Genomic DNA, 22,483 nt, shown 5'->3' on the forward strand with positions numbered 1-22,483 from the left:
TTGTGTAGATTTATCCTTAATTCACCAAAAGTGAGCATTAAATAAAGCCTAATTTGCATATTTTAACATAAAAACAATTGTCTAAACGTAACGGGAAGTTTCATGGTGATTTTGACCCGATTCCCCTGTAGTGTCTCACCTTTAAGGTAAATTTGTAAAGTAATTTGCGAATATTCCACATGGATTAGTTTGTGTGGTGTGAAAAGGCCTCCAGGTATCTGTGGGCAGAACCTGAGGCTGCTGAGGGCAACATGTTGGATGAAAGTAGACAGCCAAAAGTAGTGATTTCTTAACCCATCTTTGCTTTAAATCCCTCGAGTGCCATACGTTGTGATGTAATTCCTGGAGGGTTATTCAGGGTGAAATAACAACAAGAAGTTTTCTCAAGGCAAAAGAGCAGAGCTACAGCCTGTCCAATCAAATTTATTGGGAATCCTGCAGTTCAGTGTCCGTGTCAATATGTTTGTGTTCATGCTGTAACAATAATATATTAACAACACTGACATATTGTCTGGTGTGTGTGCTTCCATCCAGGTTCTAGACGTGTTGTGTTCACTGTGTGTGTGTCACGGCGTGGCAGTGCGCTCCAACCAGCACCTGATCTGTGACAACCTGCTGCCAGGAAGAGATCTGTTACTGCAGACCCGCCTGATCAACCACGTAAGCAGGTATACACACACACACACACACACACACACACACACACACACACACACACACACACACACACACACACACACACACACACACACACACACACAAGATGTAATACACTAAAATAAAATAAAAAGAGAACATAGAACACTTGTCGTCATATTAACCCAGTGGAAAGTCTTCCAGATGGCTCATCGACTGCCTTTCCTCTGCTTCTTCTTCCCATAAGTATGCGTCCCAACATCTTCCTGGGAGTCAGTGACGGATCTGCTCAGTACAGGAAGTGGTACTACGAGCTAATCGTGGATCAGGCACTGCCGTTCGTCACAGCGGAGGCTTCTCACCTCAGGCTGGGCTGGGCCAACACCAGTGGCTACGCGCCATATCCCAGCGGGGGAGAGGGGTGGGGGGTAACGGGGTGGGGGATGACCTCTACTCCTACGGCTTTGATGGACTCCATCTCTGGTCAGGTGAGGTGTGTGTGCGTATGTGTGTGTGTATTATTGTACTTGCTACATAGAGGGGACTGAAACAAAGTGAGGATATTTCTGCCTGTCCTCACTTCTTCAAAGGCTTGTTTGAGGGTTCAAACTTGGCTTAAGGTTCAGATTAGAATTAGGTTTAGGTTGGGGTATTTAGTTAAGGTAAGGGGGTTTGGAAATGCATCAAATCAATGTGGGTCTTCACAAAGTACAGTATAAAAGTACAGGGGTGTTTATTGACAAGATAATAAAACTAGGTATGGCTAATACTATACTATATGAATAACCAGCTGAATAAAACGTATTCATCTCCCTGCATAGCAATCATTTATGACAAGCTACTCAAATAATAACACAACATTCTATGAGACTTCACTGCATATTCTTTGATGTTAATATTAATTTAGTCACACAAGATGAAAAGATGAAATGAAATACCCTCAGATGACAAAATATGGAGTCTGATTGTTCAGTTGGCAGATTTAAATTCCAGATGCTCACATTGAACTCTGTCCTCACCCTGCAGGCTGCATTGCACGGACTGTTAGCTCACCCAACCAGCATCTTCTGAGAGCAGAGGATGTGGTGAGCTGCTGCCTGGACCTCAGTGTGCCCAGTATCTCCTTCAGGATCAACGGGCAGCCGGTCCAGGGCATGTTTGAGAACTTCAACTCCGACGGCCTCTTCTTCCCCGTGGCCAGCTTCTCTGCGGGAGTCAAGTCAGTCAGAATTCTGTTGTTGTCTCTCCCCAATTGTCAGAGGAAACATGAGAATATATTCTATATATAAAAATAGAAGCGTAAAAGGCTCCAAAAAAGTATTTCAGATTTTGCGAGAGAATAGATACTAGAGTGAAAGAAATAGACTTCTGAAGGAGTTCCAAAACACAACAAGAAAATGTATTTATTGCATCACTGCACTTAATTTAATTAATTTGCATTAATTTACTGGATTTGGTAGTTGTGTGTTTCCTTTGACGTTTGGGAAAGTAAATCCATCCATTTTTCCAATTCACCCTTTAGACCATAATCTCTCCCTGACTCCTCCTGTCATCTGTCACACTGCAGGGTGCGTTTCCTTCTCGGGGGTCGTCATGGGGAGTTTAAGTTCCTCCCCCCACCAGGTTACGCTCCTTGCTACGAGGCAGTGTTGCCCAGGGAGAAACTGAAGCTGGAGGCCAGTCAGGACCAGACAGCAGCCCGAGACCTGCTGGGACCCACCATCACCTTGAGCCAGGCAGCATTCACCCCCACACCTGTGGACACCAGCCAGGTACAGCCCACTGCCAGGGTCATTACCAGCTCAGAGGAGTGTGTTTTTAGATAAATAACACATCATGAAATCAATAATCTTATGATTAAATACAGACACAATTAATAATGTAACGGTGAAAAGGTGAAATAATTCAATACATTTCTAATTATTTCATTACTATGAGATGTTTTATAATCCTGGCTCACAAACTCATTCAAGGTCATTTTTGTTTAATTCCAGCAGTTCTGATTTCAAAATGACTTTTTTCCAAAATCAGATTTAATGTGAACAAAATTAATTTATTTCATGTTAAGTTTTTAGTTTTTCTTAATTCAGTGTGACATAGAACAGAGAGGTGACAAGTTAGACGGGCAAATTTTAAATGAAATAAAAAGACATTAGCACAAGACGTATGAAACAGACATTTCGATTTGAATATGGTACTGATTTTTGTTTGTTTTGTTTGATGGAATAGTGAAAGTATTTGTATGCAAGTGTGTTGTGTAAGTGTAAATTCATACATAAATAATTGTGACCAAATGTACAGGTATGTTTAAGGAGAAGAGAAGAAGGGGAGAGAGAGAGAGAGAGAGAGAGAGAGAGAGAGAGAGAGAGAGAGAGAGAGAGAGAGAGAGAGAGAGAGAGAGAGAGAGAGAGAGAGAGAGAGAGAGAGAGAGAGAGAGAGAGAACAAGATAATAATAGATAATTCTATAATAATAAAAATAGTATTAAAACTGTTATGATGAAAATAAATAAATGAGAATGATGGTCTTAAAATAAATAAGTAAATAAATCAAAATGCCATTCTGGTCCAAAAAAATCCATCCAATTAAAAGAAAGAACAAAACAAAAACAAATGATAATCATAAAATTAGAATATCAATAGTTGATATTATTATATGTTGTATTGGTAACAGAGGAATGTAATGTGTGAAAGAGGTGACAGACCTCACTGGTCTAATGACAAGAGAAGTATTTCATGCCAATGTGCAGGACATGTCCTTTTTCTGTGGACCAAAACAAACGGTTTGTTCTTCTTTGTGTGTGCAGATTGTGCTGCCGCCTCACTTGGAGAGGATCAGGGAGAAGCTGGCAGAAAACATCCATGAGCTGTGGGTGATGAACAAGATAGAACTGGGCTGGACCTACGGTGCAGTGAGTATCAGACAAACACTGTGTACGAAACAATGGTTATAAGCCCTTTTTAGGCATATTTACATATATTCAATCTGATGGCAATTTACATGTTGGTCTCATGTTTAAATAAGCGCCCGAGTAACTTTAACGTAAAAATCCTCACAGCCTAGCACGTCAGCTTCAAAACCGCACAACTCTGAATTGATTGCCGTCAGATTAATGTTATACAAGGTTAAACATGCAAAGAGAGAAATGAAATGCAGGTCTTGTTCCTCTGATTATGAGCTGTTAATACATTTGTCATAGAAGTATCATCACCTATGCTCAGAGAAAACAAGTTCAAACTATGAATATGTCAATGAATTATTTTCATGTCAGATCGGTCTGTATAAATCTATTTCCTGTTCACAGTCCTCCCAAAATAAGTAAAACAGGTGTTCTGTCCAATAAATAGTCAGTACAGCTGTCTCCCTCCTTATAATACAGACTTTTATGTCTGTATTATTCTTCATGAATGCATAAATGAACATTAAGCCGAAAACTTTACATATAGCATGTAAGCAAAGTAAAGTCTGTCACTGTCAGACCGTATTGAGTCAACAGCAGGATTCTTTACCTTGTATGACAATTTAAAATTAAGGCCTCAACAGCAAAGAGGTTGATTAGCATTCTGAATTATTAGTTGGCAGAGCTACAACCTCAGCTAGTCTTTGAAGTCGAGGTCATTATATCAGTTTTACAAGCTCTGCAGTCATATCTCAACCAGTCAGTTTGTTGCCCAGATGGGAGCTGATACTGCACATCACGTCCCAAACAGTCAGTGGCGAAACTTATCAGTTATAAGTTACATGGATGTAACAGCAGTTCTAAAGCTACATGCGTCCAGGTATCCCATGGTTCTCCTTGTCCTGAGACCAAAGGGCGCCTAGCAACAGGCTCCATTACTGTTCTAACCTTTTCTTTTTATGCAATCCGCTCTTGTGACAGCTGTGGTAGGAGGCATTCTGTTTTCGGGTTGTCCGACAGTCCGTCCCATTCTCGTGGATGCGATATCCCAGCAACACCTTAAGGCAATTTCTTGAAATTTTGGACAAACTCGGATGTAACCAGCAACTTGACTTGTTGGTGGAGGAGGCATACAACCATGAGGCAGCAAAATTCAAGTTCTACATGTTGTCTGTGTGTTTCAGGTGCGAGACGATAACAAGCGGCAACACCCCTGTCTGGTGGAGTTCTCCAAGCTTCCTGAACAAGAACGGAGCTACAACTTACAGATGTCTCTGGAGACTCTGAAGTAATGCATCAGTGCAGAAAGCAACATAAGATGTGAAATTTAGATAGAATGTTTATCTGTGGCACCATCAGGCCCCTATGACGCACGACGCTATCATTCTGTACAGACAACTTTTTCTGTGGACTAGGCAGTTAACTATGGGTGATAATAACATGTTGAGTCAATATCAAACACCCGAACACTAAATTGCGTGTTTGATTTTGTGTGTGCGTGTGTGTGTGTATGTGTTACAGAACTCTCCTGGCCCTCGGTTGCCACGTTGGCTTAGCAGATGAACATGCTGTAGAGAAAGTCAAGAGCATGAAACTGTCACAAACGTAAGTCACCTCAGCCATCAGTATAATAAAAGATAAATATGATGTAATGATACAATGATAGGGCCAATAGGACATTTCACAAGATGATTAATAGGGCAGAACAAAGATGATATTTAGATAGGGAAAGCACTGAGGATCTCAGACATCAGTACTTGAAGGTTGTTGAGCAGCTGGTGAACTAGATTCAGTGATCGAACTCTGTCTGTGCAGCTACGAGCTGTCCGGTGGTTATAAACCTGCCCCTCTGGAACTGAGTCACATCAAGCTGACCTCCACCCAGGAAGCCATGGTGGACAAACTGGCTGAGAATGCGCACAACGTCTGGGCAAGAGATCGCATCCGCCAGGGCTGGACCTATGGCATCCAACAGGTAGACACATTGTTAAATACCAGGCTTATGTGTTGAGACGGACAGCGATGACTTTCATGTTTCCTGTATCTCTCTAATTTCCCTTATGGATTTAAAAGTTGGATGAGCTGTCTGATTGCAGGGCTCCCGACCAACTTTTCCTCTACGTGCTCAGTTGGTCACACCAGCACATGATTGGTTGCACGTTTTTTTTGGTGTTCAGCAGGTGTTTAATTTATGAGTTTGCATGTTGATAAATAGTTGTCTTCATTTGCATAACCTGCCTGTGCTTTCATCAGAGTCAGAGCCTCTTTTTTTCTCCCCCTGCATCACCAGCCTCCTCCTTTCTCCGGTCATGTTGCTTTTTTAATATGATCAGCTGTAGACGTTTCATTTTTGTAACGGCTATATGGATTATTTCGCAAAGTTCTGCAGCACTATGAAAATGGGAGAGTTATGGGTATATGGGCTTTTTCATAACTCAGGATTGTAAAAGTGGTTTGATGACTTTGTCTGTAAAGGTAACTCTGCAGTAAAGTCGCGTTGGCTAGCACAGCAACAACCCAATGAGAGCAGTAAGAGAGATAAGATGTAGATCATATCTCTAATAAATTGCCTTAGTTTTGCACCAAGTTTGATGTTTGTTTTAACGATTTTAAGGAATTTGAGTAGCGCAACCTTCTGCAGCCCCTGCCTTGCTTCCAGTCCGCATCGCCATCGACTTCCAGTAGGCTACGTACTGCTCACATTTACCCAATACAATTGAGGTAAAGAAAGTATTTACAAACTAATCTACCAGAAAGATCCAAAATAGTTTAATTAAACTAGCGCCTACCCAGTTTGCCTTTTCTACTTCCTGTTTGTCGCAGTATAAGAGGCTATATTGACTGCCACCACATATTTTGGCCAGGGGAGGACTTGATCCATGAAAGAGAACATTATTAATGAAGGCAAATAAAGATAAAGTTAATGACAGAAACAAAAATGTGTGCGCTCAACTTGAACTGTTACAAAGTGTGTACTGTGTGAAAACAAAAGACTATGTGTCATGTCATTACTGTGCTGAAATTCATAAACTAAAAACACGTTTTGGTGTCTGTCTGATGGTGTGGCTGTCACATTCAATATTGATTAAAATCCACTGATATAAATGTGAGTTTAGTACAAGCCGGCAGCTTGAGAGACAATGTCTGATGACGGCCACACCTACAGCTACTGTATTGGGCCAGTCACTAACATGCCATCTCATTGGGGAAGAATCCTGAATGTAGTCAAACCTTTAAACAAAGAGGAAAAAGAGCAGTAGCACAAGAATAAAGGCAGATCAGTTGTGGGTAGACAAGCTGCATCTTTAAATAGGCAACTAAGAATGTAGCTGGGTTGCTTGTTTTACCTTCAGAAGCAAAAAAACCATTTGGTAATATTGTGAGTGGCTTGTGGATAGCACTGAAGATAGAACCTTTTTTCCAATTCAGCCAGTTGGCTGACTAGAACCATAGATAGACTGTATATTAGAAGTGGCAGAATTCATTGTGACGTCCATTGGTTTGTGGACTGCAGTTTGGAACACTGAATAAGACTTTTAGGCATCCAAAATGTTACAATTAACTTTCATGAACTGAAAACACACTGTGAAAGGGTTAAAGTTCTAAGATGAAAACAACACCCAGACAGGACAACGCCGTGGTAGCAACCTGTCAATCACAAGGTAGCCCCGCCCTAAAACTTAATCTGCTTTATGGTCTATTTGACTCTAAATGGACCATAATTTACTAAATGAACATCATGTTGTATGGAAGGAGACTTGAAACTAGAGATTGAGACCATAAACTCATGTTTACAATGTTTACTGAGGTAATAAATCAAGAGAGAAGTAGAGTCATTTTCTCATAGACTTTCTATACAACCAGACGAGTCGCCCCCAGATGGACATAAGAAAGAAGCTAGCAGCTTAGTGACGTTAATGAGGGAGGGGCGAGCAGTTCTTTTTCTCCACCCAGCACCACGTTCCTATGAAGCAACTGGTCATTACTTTTTATTCTTCTGGCCTCTGTCTCTTGTCAGGATGTGAAGAGTCGCCGAAACCCTCGTCTGGTCCCCTACGTTCTGCTGGATGAGAGAACCAAGAAGTCCAACAAAGACAGTCTGAGAGAGGCCGTCAGGACTCTGCTGGGGTATGGATACAACTTGGAAGCTCCTGACCAGGACCATGGTACAAACCTACCCTTCACTGTATCACTTCATTCAATTACTTGTCATTTTTAGGGATATTTGTATGTGTTGTGTAATCATTTTTCTTTGGGGGGGTGACTACCTTGATGTATAAAAGTAAAACATAAGATTATAAGAGGTTATTGTTTTTTTATGCTTACGTACCCTTCTTCTCATCCAGCAGCTCAATCTGACCCCAGCAACATATCTGCTGAGAGGTTCCGCATTTTCAGAGCAGAAAAAACCTACTGTGTTAATGTGGGGAAGTGGTACTTTGAGCTGGAGGTAAGAAGAGACATAATAAGAGATGTTTGCTCTGAAGATATCAACTATAAGGATGTAAACTAAGATCCCTCACAGGGACCCATTCTGATTAAAGTCTATGAAGAAGTCATAAAAACATTTCACTAAATGTAGTTACTATTCCACATTTCTATCTTGATTCATCGTAATTTGCACACAGCCAGCCAATATACTTTGTCAAATGTCCTCCAAACTCCAACAGACTGCAGGGTCAGCTATTGCCAAGTGATTACACACAGTTTTTATGTTTTGTTTTTTTCCTAAATTGGATATTACTTGGTTCTTGCTTCCCCTTTAGGTATTAACAGCAGGAGAGATGAGAGTGGGCTGGGCCAGGCCGGGGTGCGTCCCAGACCAGGAGCTGGGAGCTGATGACCAGGCCTTTGTCTTTGATGGCTTTAAGGTGGCTGGATTTCGCTCCACACATTCTATTTATTTAGTTTCATGGCAACGCTATGGAACAATTTCCATTTTTTTCAAGAATAATTTAAATAAGGAAAGAATCTGGAAAGTTTATTTTTTCTTTTTCTTAGGTCCAGCGCTGGCACCAGGGTAATGAGCACTTTGGCCGTGCGTGGCAGATAGGGGACGTGGTGGGCTGCATGGTGGATCTGAACGAACACACCATGATGTTCACACTCAATGGAGAAGTGCTGCTGGATGACTCCGGGTCTGAGCTGGCCTTCAAGGACTTTGAAGTTGGTGAAGGTCAGTGCTGCATTATGGACAACATAAAAACATACACAGGACTTTAACACTGCTCTACTTTGTACACTTGTCTGACAACAAGAATACCCATCATATATAAGAAAAGTTTGAATCCTCCTCTTGGCAGTTATAGGACAATGAGCATACTTGTTATCATTAGTGTTCAAGCTTAGTAGTTCACACCGGCTGACAAACTTTTCAACCTTGTCTTTGTAAAGCTATATTTATGCTTGACACATCCGGGAGGTGCCACAGTGACGTCACAGGGGGTATGCCCCTTCAGGTGGGAGAGCATGGATTTGATTTCCTGCGAGGAGAAACCAGGGCAGAGTATAAAAGATCCAAACGTCAGAATTACGTGTCCGATGGACTGTCCAGGCGACCGTCCGTGTGGAAAGCATAAATGGGGCTTAAGTCTTCTTTTATCAAAGAAGAGAGGACATTAGTCATGTCTGCAGTCAGCTTGTGATTGTTAATAAGTACTCATTTTAAGAAGATATCGCTTCAATTTCTGTAATTTATTAGGTGAGTTGCACAAATGAAAAGGTTCCTCTATGGATAGTGTTACAGGTAGACATGCCCAAAAAGCTCCATCTCAGTATTTGAGTTATTTTCTCTGTCTCCAGGTTTTATCCCTGTGTCCAGTCTGGGTGTGTGTCAGGTGGGGAAAATGAACTTCGGTAAAGACGTCAGCACTCTGAAGTACTTCACCATCTGCGGCCTGCAGGAAGGCTACGAACCGTTTGCTGTCAACATGAACCGGGACGTCACCATGTGGCTCAGCAAGAGGCTGCCTCAGTTTGTTCCTGTCCCTCCCAACCACCAACACATGGAGGTGAGCGGAGTCACCTGCAATACGGATCAACGTAGCCAACACCTGGTAGAATCTGATGAGGGGCTTTTGTTAGAACATTCAATGACATTGGCCTGCAATCTTAAAAATCTCTAAAATGTAATCCTTAAGACAAATTTCAAGATATTTTTGAATATGTTTTTGTCTTATTTGCCCCCCCCCCCCAAAAAAAAAAAAAAAAAGTTCAATAATAATCTACTTTAATATTACATATTTTTACGACGGAGGGATAATGTTTTTCGTGTTGTCTGGTCCATTCTTGTGAACGCAATATCTTACGAAATTCTTCAAATTTTGCAAAAACGTCCACTCTGACTCAACAATGAACTGATTAGAATTTGGAAGTTAAAGGTTACTCAGAAGCCCCAAACACTACTGTGGCCATAACTCAAGAATTGATATGCTTATTATGACAAGTTCACACTAATTGGATCAAATCTAATAGGATAACATGATCATGGGAGGATATGTGGACAACTGCAACTTGACTGACTGGCGGAGGCATACATCAGCGAGGCAGTAACTCTAGCTCGATTTTGCCACTTTTTACAGGTGACCAGGATCGATGGGACAGTGGAGTCGTGTCCATGCCTGAAGGTCACCCAGAGGTCGTTTGGCTCACAGAACAGTTACACCGACATCACATTCTACAGGCTGAGCATGCCCATAGAGTGTTCTGAATCCTTCTGCAGATCCCCAGCAAATGACAGCCTCTTCTCACCAAAGAGGGTACCACTACCACAAACACTCATTTTCATCTACACATGTGACAGACAGGTCTTTTGACATCGTCAGAAGGATACTTGGTGTGTGACACACACTCAATACATGTGTTGTGTGTCAGTTCCCTCCACTTCCCAGGTGGAATAAGTTGTTTACTTTACTTTACTGTGCTGCTGCACGTTACCTTGAGTTTCTCTAGTCAACTTCATACTGTACATCCCATTTTTCATAGAACTATTAAGGGAAAGCTCACCACATCACCATTTACTGCTAACATTTAGTTGCAAGGTGTTAACAGCAGGGTTGGGTTTATGACTGACGGTATGCGTGGTGTGTTCACTGTCTGTTTCTGCAGGAGCTGGAGGACTTTGAAACGGTGTCAGACTTTGAGGTCCTGATGAAGTCTTCTCATGGTCACAATGGTCCCAATGGACCTGACAGAGATGAATTCAACAACCACAAAGATTATAACCAGGAAAAGCCTTCTAAACTCAAGCAACGGTAAACCCTCTGTTTCCTCAACACTAAAGATTCAACAGTTCTGTTATCTCTATACAGCTTCTGGTAATTTGTACCATTCTGTCATTGTGTTTGAGCACCTTTTTTTAAACTGTATAAACCTAAACCAACCATCTGATATACCAGGTTCATGTTGAAGAAAAACAAGCCAGACAACAGCTGTCCGACATCTGCTCGTCTGTCAGAGGAGGTGATGGCTGATGACAGAGATGAATATGAATTCCTCATGCAAGCCTCTACTGTAAGACAATACAGAAACAAAACAAAATTCACAAAACACTCACATGCAATATACAAGTAACTGATAACGAAAAGCTCCCCACTGCTAAAGAGAAAGTAAGGCTAAAGATACACAGCATGGTTTTGAAATAAATTAATTATGAATTTAATACATACAGATTTAAAGGTCCTAGAAAAGTGTTACACTTCAGTCATTACATTTGTATATCATTTGAATTGATTTGCATTTTTCAACTGTCCTAGAGTTCTTTGGTTTCCTAACAATTATGTTTATCCCCAGCATTTAGTGTTTCATAATACGCGTGTTGTGAACCCTGTAGGTGGAGTAACTGTAATCAAGGTCATTTCAATTAAGCTTCACCTTCGTGCACCTCTCTCTCTGTGCAGCACTACTACTCGGTGCGGATCTTCCCTGGTCAGGAGCCCAGCAGTGTTTGGGTGGGCTGGGTAACCTCAGATTTCCATCAGTACGACCCAGGCTTTGAGCTGTACAATGTCCGAACCGTCACTGTTACCCTGGGAGATGAGAAGGGCAAAGTTCATGAGAGGTTAGTCAAGTTGCAGCTAACTCATATCGCGGGGTAAATTCTAATATTTTCTTAATTTAATGTTTGGCAGGGATGGAATACATGTGTCATGAAGGCAGCAGGTTTTCATACCAGTTTAAGACCACATCATATGATTTCAGTGACTACGCACCTTCAACCTGACATGAAGAACTAGTCACTGTTACATGGTGTGTGTGTGTGTGTGTGTGTGTGTGTGTGTGTGTGTGTGTGTGTGTGTGTGTGTGTGTGTGTGTGTGTGTGTGTGTGTGTGTGTGTGTGTGTGTCTTCAGTATAAAGTGCAGTAACTGTTACATGGTGTGTGTGTGTGTGTGTGTGTTCTTCAGTATAGGTGTGTATCATTGTGTGTGTGTGTGTGTTCTTCAGTATAAAGTGCAGTAACTGTTACATGGTGTGTGTGTGTGTGTGTGTGTGTCTTCAGTATAAAGTGCAGTAACTGTTACATGGTGTGCGTGTGTGTGTTCTTCAGTATAAAGCGCAGTAACTGTTACATGGTGGGCGTGTGTGTGTTCTTCAGTATGAAGTGCAGTAACTGTTACATTGTGTGTGTGTGTTCTTCAGTATAAAGCGCAGTAACTGTTACATGGTGGGTGTGTGTGCGTGGGGCGGCTGTGGCGTAGTGGAGAGCAAGGTAGTTCTCCAATCAGAGGGTCGGTGGTTCGATACCCGGCTTCGGCAGTCGATGTGTCCTTGGGCAAGACACTTAACCCCAAGTTGCTCCCGAAGGCTTGCCATCGGTGTGGACTGGATGATGAATGTTAGTTAGAGTCTGATGGTGGCACCTTGATGGTAGCCTGTCATCAGTGTGTGAATGGGTGAATGATATGTAATATATACTACTGATTGTAAGTCGCTTTGGATAAAAGCGTCTGCTAAATGACTGTAATGTAATGTAATGTAATGTTCTTCAGTATAAAGCGCAGTAACTGTTACATGGTGTGTGTGTTCTTCAGTATAAAGCGCAGTAACTGTTACATGGTGTGGGCTGGAGAGAGCAGCAGTCCTGGTCAGGGGAGGAACAACAACGGCTTAGAGATCGGCTGCCTGGTCGACACAACAAACGGTTTGCTGACGTTTACAGCCAACGGGAAAGAACTCAGCACCTACTACCAGGTAAATATTTGAAATGGTGTGACTGGTTTGTGAATGGTCCTTTTCTTCAACTCTTGCTTTCATCTACTCCCATCCTGTATCTGTGTTTCCCTTTCATTTTGCTGCATTCACAAAAATGTGCCTCCTTCCTTCCTGCCTTGTTTTTTCTTTTTATTCTCATGTATTTTGTTTGATCTAGCATTTGTCCCTCTCACTACAACAGTCTGTCTCCAGCTATATCAAAACCTGCACTCTCCTTTTCGCCAATATTTGTAAGTCCAACTCATACATGTTTGTTCTGCTACAGCATCCAAATGTTCAGTAAATCAAAAGTCTCTCTCACACAAATGCTGCTCATATACATAGAACTTCTGTTTGTATAGCCTATCACATCATTTATTTTAGGCTGTGTAAAGCAGTAACATCACCATTCTATCATCGGCCTTCAGTGACACTGATTAACGGGATGCAGGCACAAAGAGCCACAGACTTTGAACCTCAGTTTACCTTTCTAGCTAACATCTCTTTCTTTTCTGCAAATATGAACGCATGTCTTGCCCTGCACCTTCTCTTGCTAAACACCTGACGGAACAAACATAAACCAGAAACAGGTCTACTGCTAACATCAGTTTGCAGCAGGCCAGATAGCTTATTTGCTAATCAGATAGAGAGCACATTGAACATGTTCAAAAAAAGTTCTTGTTTTGCTGAAACATTGTCTATTTGTGCCCCTGACTGTTCAGCTTCCAATGAGTTATTTACATCGACCCACCTTCCTCACAATTGCATTGGAAAAAAACATGATTTTGTCCTGAATACAGGTAATGACTTATGGTGGATTCATTTGGACTTAAGTAACTAGCTAAGCTCTCTCTTGTCTCCACAGGTGGAGCCCAGTACTAAGCTGTTCCCAGCAGTCTTCGCCAAGGCCACCAGCCCCAATGTCTTTCAGTTCGAACTGGGGCGTATTAAGGTGAGACGGTCACGTACACACACCGCATACGGCTTCGTTGTCAAAATATAGTGTCTGAGGTTTGGCAGGTTGCTTTTAACCTCAGTGACAAGTGACCTGCATGTCCTGTTGCTGCTTCATAATAAAAGCCTTCTAGTGGTTAACATGTGGAGAAGTTTTATTGATTTATGGAAAAACAAACACAAGAAGCACAACAAAAAAAATGTAGAATTATTTGTCCATTTGGATATTAATTCCACCTGTTACAGGTCCTCTGTGGGAATTGGAACAGCCTTCTGATTTGATGTGGGTTTAGTGAAACTTTGTGCCAGAAGAGCAAAATACTCAAACAGTCCTTTTACTGAGCACACCCTACAGTCATGTCCTGTTGGTTTGGGATTGTTTTATATGACACCAGATTAATGAGCACTAATATGAAATCCGACTCTTAAAAAAAAATGCATTAGAGTTTCAATATGTCCACGTTGCTTCTTTGGGCTTTCTTTGGGATTTGATTCATGTGATGTTGCATCATTGTCAACATGTCTGTTTCCTGTCAGAATGTGATGCCTCTGTCAGCTGGTCTGTTCAAGAGCGAGAGGAAGAACCCAATTCCTCAGTGTCCTCCAAGGCTGCATGTCCAGTTCCTCACTCCTGTATTATGGAGTCGTGTTCCCAACCACTTCCTCAAGGTACAGTAACAGCTCCTACAGCAGGTCTGCATTCTCTGGCTCTTTAGTGGTTTTGTTTTGGCTCATATATTCTATCTTACATGTATCTCACTTGTGTGCAGTACGAGACTCTTCTCAGAAGTGTATCAGGAAACTGATTGCCTGATTTTTGGATAATTTACAATTTACTGTGAAAGCCTTACCAATGCTTGTCTCTATAAAGACAGTATAGAAATGATGCTGAGCTCCAAATATCAGCTGCCGGGTTATTCTTCTGACTCTTCCATATTATCTTCCTGCGTATGTGCAACATGATTGGTGAACTGTCTGCTGTGCTGTACAGCGGGTAGAAAGCAACATGAAATGTAATTTATGCTGTCTGCGAAGTGCTAACAGATAAATATATATTTTTTTCAGGTGTCAGCATCCAGAGTGAATGACAGACATGGCTGGCTGGTCCAGTGTAATGAACCTCTGCAGTTCATGGCTCTGCACATCCCTGAGGAGAACAAGTGGAGTACCCACAGCTACACATGCACACAAATACACACACACAACAGGGGTGGACCATCTGGCTAACTGGGCATTTTCCTGTAGGTCCTACATGCATTTTCGGCCGACACAGATGTCTTTTTTTTCTTTTTTTCTCAGAGCATTTAGCCTAGATCTTCCTATTTTTATTTTTATTTTTGCTGGCCCAATGACCTCTTTAAACCCCTCCCCTTTATACGCCAGGCCGATTTGTTCTGCCCAGTCCACCCCTGACACACATCCCTGTACTTCTAGCTTGTTGAGGACATTCATTGACCTGACATAATACATGCACTACCCCTTACCCTTACCTTAAACATCACAACTAAATGTCTGACCCTTACCCTCACATTAACCAAATTCTGTAACCATAAAACCAAGTATCAACCCCTTAAAACAGATCTACAAAGAAGTGTCCCCCACTCAGTGGTAAAATACTTGTTTCGGTCCTCACTATGGAGCAATTACAAGAACAACCAAACACATGTACATACACACGACTTTTTCATTTTCCTGCTCTCTCATTTCTCATGCAGTGTCTCTCTGTCTGTTGTCCAGGTCGGTGGATATCCTGGAGCTGTCAGAGCAGAGGGACCTATTAAAGTTTCACTACCATACCCTCAGACTGTATTCAGCAATCTGTGCTCTGGGAAACAACCGGGTGGCACACGCCCTCTGCTCCCACGTAGACGAGGCACAGCTCCTGCAGGCTATAGAGAATAAGTACATGCCAGGTAACACAGAAGGGCACATAGACAGAACACCCACATGCAAGGCATTAGAGCCTGTCCCTGAGAAATAAGTAGAGGTCAGGTTATACTCTGTCACTACCCTGTCCTTAAAGCCATAGACCATGAACTAAACTCTCAATAGTTTACTTCATTGTAAGAAGTCAATTGAGATATACAGTAATGGATCATAATTGCATGATGCAGGATGGAATAACTGCAGGAAGAGTTCGAAGAAGTATTTAGATCCTTCACTCCCACTCCAATATAAAGTTTCAATACTTTAAGCTCTGTTTTAATTAATAAAATGAAAGGTACTTAAAAGCTAAGGTTCACATTTTTCTATACTGTTTTTTTTATATCACAAGACTTATCATTTAAGTAAAAGTACAGAAGTATTATCAGCAAAATGTAAATAAGCAGCAAAAGTAAAACAACTATTAAGTGGCTAAAATCAAATCTAGTAAACTCTGTAGCAAAAAGGGTCCGACTTTGGGCTCTCTCCTTTAATAGGAATGGAAATAAATGGTAGGTTTAAGGGTAAATTGTTTAAGTTGAATGTTTATATTTATCTCCCTGTCTCTCTCTCTTCCCCAGGTTTGCTCCGTGCGGGCTACTACGACCTCCTCATCGACATCCACCTGAGCAGTTACACCACGGCTCGCCTCATGATGAACAACGAGTACATTGTTCCCATGACGGACGAAACCAAGAGCATCACCTTGTTCCCCGACGAGAAGAAGAAACATGGCCTGCCAGGCATCGGCCTCAGCACCTCCCTGAGACCCAGAATGCACTTCTCATCCCCCAGTTTTGTCTGTGGGAGCGGTCCGTCGCACCGCAACACCGGCAACAATGGAACAGGAGACTGTTTCCAGTACAGCCCAGAGTTCCCCTTAGACGTACTGAAGATGAAAACCATTGAGATGCTAACGGAGGCGGTGCGGGAGGGGAGCATGCACGTGCGGGATCCAATAGGAGGCAGCACCGAGTTTCTCTTCGTCCCCCTCATCAAGCTGTTCTACACCCTGCTCATCATGGGAGTGTTCCAAAGCAGAGATCTGAAGAACATCCTCAGACTGATTGAACCGTCCGTGTTCTCTGAAAGAGGGGAAGGTCAGGAGGACACGCACACAGAGCTGGACGCGGTGAAGGAGGGGGAGACTGAGAAGAGAGGAGAGGATGGAGGGAGGAGCATGCCTAAAGAAGGACTGTTACAGATGAAGCTACCCGAACCTGTCAAACTCCAGGTGACACCCAAGTTTACCCTCTCAGTTTGTAAATGCACTAACACTTGTTAACTATATCAGATTACAGACATAGAGCTTTGAAAAATTATTTGCAATGGAACGGTCATTGTTTTTTTCACATCGCAATATGTTTTTATGATATGTTATAGGCAATACCCACAGAATTCAATGAAGTTGCAACATTTTACTTTTACTGACAATGAAACTCTACTTAAAGTTATAGAAAATTTTATATAGAATCACGTGTTTTAATATCTACTTTTAGTTTTACGTGTGATATACCTTGCAAAGCATTTGAAGATACAGAAAACATCCAATAACAGTGCAAAATCACCTCAAATCTGGATTTTCTCTAATGACCATACACCAGGAAGGTATGGGTGTTGAGGTCAGATGCAAATAAATCAACGAACACCATGACCAAACAACAAAGCCATGGGGTGTAGGTTGCTATCGCAACACACAAACATGGCGGAACCTCATAACCATAAACTGTGCCAGACGAGCCCCAAACACACAGAGCTAAGCAAACGAGGAGTTTGTTAATGCAGAACACTTAGAGTGTATCAAAAACACCAGACGAATGAGACTGGATTTATGTGTCACATACACCAAAAAACTTCAGCTACCTAAATCATAGGCAAAACAAGCTCTGTTTTTCTGAGGAAAACCATATTTTTGTTTTCCTCTGAAATCAATCAAGTATAAGTATATACAAATATTGGTAATTTGTAAACACCAATAAATCATTTTGTGAAATAACTACGGCAACAATCTCTTCCAACTTTTAACAATTTCAAAGCATTTCCCTTTTTAAATGTATAATGACACCAAAGCTTGCTGACAAAGGGAGGCACTCTACCATACAAACTAGTTACACCTTTTTCAACATAGTATGTCACACGTGTCTGATCTGTGTGTGCAGATGTGCCACGTTCTGCAGTACCTGTGTGACTGCCAGGTGCGCCATCGAATCGAGGCGGTGGTGGCCTTCTCCGACGACTTTGTGGCCTGTCTCCAAGACAACCAGCGGTTCCGCTACAACGAGGTGATGCTGGCGCTCAACATGTCCGCGGCCCTCACTGCCAAGAAGACCAAAGAGTTCAGATCTCCTCCACAGGAGCAGGTACATACACCTCTGAAGAAGGGAGAGCCCGGTCAGGAGGACAGAACAGTACAGAGGGATAGGTGGCACGGGAGTAGAGCAGGCTAGAGGATAAAAATGCAGTGTAGAGGAAGTCTGTCAGAGAAGAACTGTTGAGCGAAATAAAAGCTGGGAAAGCGGAGACACTTTTTCTGTATCACTTAAATACACATATTTAACTGAAGCCTCTTAACACTGGACACCAGGTGGTTCACTTTCTCTCCCATTTGACATTCAACACAATGCAACAGCCAAGCCTATGAACAAATGTGCGTACGAATTCCGTGATGTAATCCCAGTGGATGTTGTGGAAGTATTCTGTGAACTGGACTTGTATCAGTGTCACCCATGGCGCGTGTCATTGCAGATCAACATGCTGTTGAACTTCAAGGACGAGAAGCAGGAGTGTCCCTGTCCTGAATACATCCGAGAACAGCTGCTCGACTTCCACGACGACCTGATGAGACACTGTGGTAAACTACCAATCAGCTTCACCTACACAAACAACCAAACAATCAAAGGATACCAGGCTGCACACAGAGATCAATAAGGATCAATAATGATGAATAAGAACATCAATAAAATCATATATTCTGTGTATTCATTAACTATAAACATACAGTATGCACAGTCTACTGATTTCTCCATCCTGTCAGGTATAGAGTTGGATGAGGACGGAGTGATAGATGGGGAGAGTGACTTCACCATCCGAGGACGCCTCATGTCGCTGGTGGAGAAAGTGGCTTACCTGAAGAAGAAGATGGGCAACCTGCCGAAGGAGAAAAAAGACAAGAAACCCAGTAAGTCCTCTGCACCAGCTGACCCGCAAACAGACAGAGAGCAGTGGGCTACAATGTACACATGAACATTAAAGCAAATCTTTTTAAATCAAGAAGAAAATAAGTAATTAGAAAGATGACCAGTTTGTTTCATGAATGCTTTAAAAGCAGGAGATCTTAGAAATCAACTCTTGAGTATATATTTTTGCTATTTTGCTTTTAGCTTGCTGTGACTCGCCCCAAATAAGAACAAAGCTTAAGCCTTTGGTAAGACCGTGCCAACAGGAAAATAATCAGTATGTTGTAAATACATCAGACACTTTGGGGTTGTTATAAATAATACAGACTCCAGCAGCACTTTAATGGATTTTGTCATTCAATATTTGATTAAAAAAGACCTGCATTGGTAATGTAAAGTCAAGGGATTTGAGCAATGGTTTGAGTATTATTCTTCTGTCTTATAATGATCTATCTCTTCTGGGAGCACCACAGTGCTTTGTACAAAAACATCTGCCAAATGAATAACTGTAAAGTCAAAGAATATGAGGAGAGTTCTCTAATCTAGAGTGTTTCACTTTATTAGTTGTGTATGAACTCTTTATTAGGCACAATGAATTTTGATTATGGAACAACAATCCCCCCCATCAAGGCCTAACTCTGTCTTTGTCTGTCCCTCTGTCTGTCTTTGTCTCTGTCTTTGTCTCTGTCTGTCTCTCTGTCTCTGTCTGTCCCTCTGTCTCTGTCTGTCTCTGTCTGTCCCTCTGTCTCTGTCTGTCTCTGTCTGTCTCTCTGTCTCTGTCTGTCTCTCTGTCTCTGTCTGTCCCTCTGTCTCTGTCTGTCTCTCTGTCTCTGTCTGTCTCTCTATCTCTGTCTTTGTCTCTGTCTGTCTCTCTGTCTCTGTAGGTACGTTACAGCAGTTGATTTCCGACACGATGGTCCGCTGGGCTCAGGAGTCAGTCATTGAGGATCCAGAGCTGGTCCGAGCCATGTTTGTCCTGCTGCACCGCCAGTATGATGGCATTGGAGGACAGGTAGGTTTGTGCTTGTGTGTGTGTGTGTGTGTGTGTGTGTGTGTGTTCCTTTAAATAGAGGAACCATACCATTGAAGACCCTGTTTACACCGTGATTCTTTAGAATATGACATACGTGGGGCGCCATGGGGCCTTATGTTCATCTGGATCCTTTAAATATTCAGCCATGACATTGAAAATGCTTTTGATAACACTAAGCTATTCTTTCTGATGCAATCTCCCTCAATGCTTAACCAATTTCAGAAGTTTTTATCTTCATTAGTCCTTTACAAACAAAAACATTGGAAAATAAGTTCCAGGTTGAAAACTACTAAAGTTACCCTTACAGCACACACCACGTAACAGCCACATCCATATTTTGACACCTGTTTCCTGTCCCTATCTTCCTGCTGTCAAATTAAGGCAAAATCCCCCCAAAATCCAGCCGTTTAAACATTAAAATGCAACAACAATATTTATATTGAATTGATATTAGTGATATTATTATTTTGTTTAAAAGAAAAGAATCACCTGGAACAAGTTTGCTCTAAAAATCAGTACAGCATTGTGCAATGTCTATAAAAACAAACTATCGTTTGGTGTGAAAATACAGTTTAATAAACACAGTTGTGAATGTCACGCAAAGCAAATCCTGCTATGAAACATCTGCTGATACAGCTAGAGGGCATTCATATAAAAACTATATTGTAAAGAAAAATAAATATATATCTCTCAGATAGATACGAGTAAATAATTCAAGAAGACCTCAACAAGTATGTGTAACACTGACATAAAACTTAACAGGAACAGTGTAAATGTAAAATTCACTCTATTACATTGTCTCTATTAAATGGTAAATGGACTTGTACTTGTATAGTGCCTTTCTAGTCTTCTGACCACCCAAAGCACTTTAACACTACATGTCATTGTTCACCCATTCACATCCATTTATACACTGAGGGCTGGGGCTACCCTTCAAGGTGCCACCTGCCCATCAGGATCTATCTAATCATACACACCCATTCGCACACCAAGTGTCTTGCCCAAGGCATCAACATGGACTAGAGGAGCAGTAGATCAAACCGCAGATCTTCTGATTAAAGCATGGTGACTGCTAACAGACGGTCCTGCTCGGTCTGTTCAGCTTCTCACAGTGATAGAAAATATAAAATGTGAAGGATATGTGTGGATCTCAGCAGTAGGTTTGGAAAGATATAAATCTGTCCTTATCCGTCCAGGTGCGTGCCCTTCCTAAGACCTACACCATAAACTCAGTATCCATCGAGGACACCATCAACCTGCTGGCTGCTCTGGGTCAGATCCGATCTCTGCTGAGTGTCCGTATGGGAAGAGAGGAGGAGAAACTGATGATCAGAGGGCTGGGGTGAGAACACACTCATACGTCAAGGTCCTAACAATGACTGATGTGCTTTGGTCCTCTCTCTTCTCTCGCTGGTTAAAAGTCATTTTACAGGGAATTTACATTTGTTAGGGCATGGGGCAACTGGACAGATGTCTATACTGACCTATCTAAAAATGACAAAATAATTAATACTTAAAATATGTTCAAGATATCTCAATACATGTGTCTTATATACTGTATTTAGCCGCACGTTAACTACCAGGAGTACGAGGAAAACACAAATTGGTGGGTTTGTTCTTTTACTGTGATATGCTGTGTGTGACATGTTCAGTCAGAGCTCACACTATAGACCTGGTTACCTAATGACAAAACACATCACTAAGCTTTTAACTAGCCCCTCCTTCCTCCACAGTGACATCATGAACAACAAAGTGTTCTACCAGCATCCTAACCTGATGAGAGCTCTGGGGATGCATGAGACTGTCATGGAGGTCATGGTCAACGTACTCAGTGGAGGAGACTCCAAGGTATGAAGTGTGTATAAGCTGCAGAGCCAGAAAAAGGGGCAGGATGTCGACAGAAACCAGGACCAGCTGAACTGAATCACAAACTTGTGTCTCTCTTTAAGTTTTGTGTGGATGTGGTTTATCCCTAGTGTGTGTCGTGTTAATGTAGTTTATCTCTAGTGTGTGTTGTGTTAATGTAGTTTATCTCTAGTGTGTGTTGTGTTTATGTAGTTTATCTCTAGTGTGTGTTGTGTTAATGTAGTTTATCTCTAGTGTGTGTCGTGTTAATGTAGTTTATCTCTAGTGTGTGTCGTGTTAATGTAGTTTATCTCTAGTGTGTGTCGTGTTAATGTAGTTTATCTCTAGTGTGTGTCGTGTTAATGTAGTTTATCTCTAGTGTGTATCGTGTAGAAGTGGTTATTGTCTAAATAGAGATGTCTGGATGGGTAGATATTTTATTTGGCGTACTGTCAATGTGTCACATGTTCTCAAAACTGGCTTTTTAAAAAATTTGGTAAAACACCTTTATTGACAATATGCCGTTTATAATGAGAAAACAATATTGCTGCGTGGAATTTGTCTGACATGAAGCATGTGTTTTTTTGCAGGAAATCACCTTTCCTAAGATGGTGGCCAACTGTTGTCGTTTTCTCTGTTACTTCTGCCGAATCAGCCGCCAGAACCAGAAAGCCATGTTTGACCATCTCAGCTACCTGCTGGAGAACAGCAGTGTAGGGCTTGGTGAGTATGTGTGTGACATAAAATGTATCTAATATTTCTGTGTTCGTTTTTATTTAATTGTTTTAAGTTCTCCACTGAAAAGTCCCTGCCCACATAAAACCTCTT

At 41.7% G+C, this 22,483-nt stretch overlaps 1 protein-coding gene across 1 annotated transcript in view; it reads left to right on the plus strand.

Moving 5' to 3' along the window:
* The window catches only part of ryr2a (ryanodine receptor 2a (cardiac)), a 150,820-nt gene that overhangs the window by 60,717 nt on the left and 67,620 nt on the right, over positions 1 to 22,483 (plus strand). The window contains 29 exon segments of the mRNA XM_054601717.1: positions 535 to 668; positions 884 to 1,059; positions 1,062 to 1,124; positions 1,663 to 1,855; positions 2,204 to 2,408; positions 3,442 to 3,546; positions 4,719 to 4,822; positions 5,056 to 5,139; positions 5,350 to 5,509; positions 7,553 to 7,700; positions 7,884 to 7,984; positions 8,301 to 8,405; positions 8,536 to 8,710; positions 9,337 to 9,545; positions 10,116 to 10,340; positions 11,433 to 11,593; positions 12,565 to 12,724; positions 13,590 to 13,676; positions 14,216 to 14,347; positions 14,744 to 14,838; positions 15,416 to 15,591; positions 16,183 to 16,835; positions 17,761 to 17,961; positions 18,347 to 18,452; positions 18,636 to 18,779; positions 19,662 to 19,789; positions 21,007 to 21,152; positions 21,544 to 21,658; positions 22,246 to 22,378. Coding sequence (XP_054457692.1) covers positions 535 to 668; positions 884 to 1,059; positions 1,062 to 1,124; positions 1,663 to 1,855; positions 2,204 to 2,408; positions 3,442 to 3,546; positions 4,719 to 4,822; positions 5,056 to 5,139; positions 5,350 to 5,509; positions 7,553 to 7,700; positions 7,884 to 7,984; positions 8,301 to 8,405; positions 8,536 to 8,710; positions 9,337 to 9,545; positions 10,116 to 10,340; positions 11,433 to 11,593; positions 12,565 to 12,724; positions 13,590 to 13,676; positions 14,216 to 14,347; positions 14,744 to 14,838; positions 15,416 to 15,591; positions 16,183 to 16,835; positions 17,761 to 17,961; positions 18,347 to 18,452; positions 18,636 to 18,779; positions 19,662 to 19,789; positions 21,007 to 21,152; positions 21,544 to 21,658; positions 22,246 to 22,378 — 4,624 coding nt within the window.

This window comes from Anoplopoma fimbria, chromosome 7 (assembly GCF_027596085.1).
Source record: "Anoplopoma fimbria isolate UVic2021 breed Golden Eagle Sablefish chromosome 7, Afim_UVic_2022, whole genome shotgun sequence".
Classification (NCBI taxonomy): Eukaryota; Metazoa; Chordata; class Actinopteri; order Perciformes; family Anoplopomatidae; genus Anoplopoma; species Anoplopoma fimbria.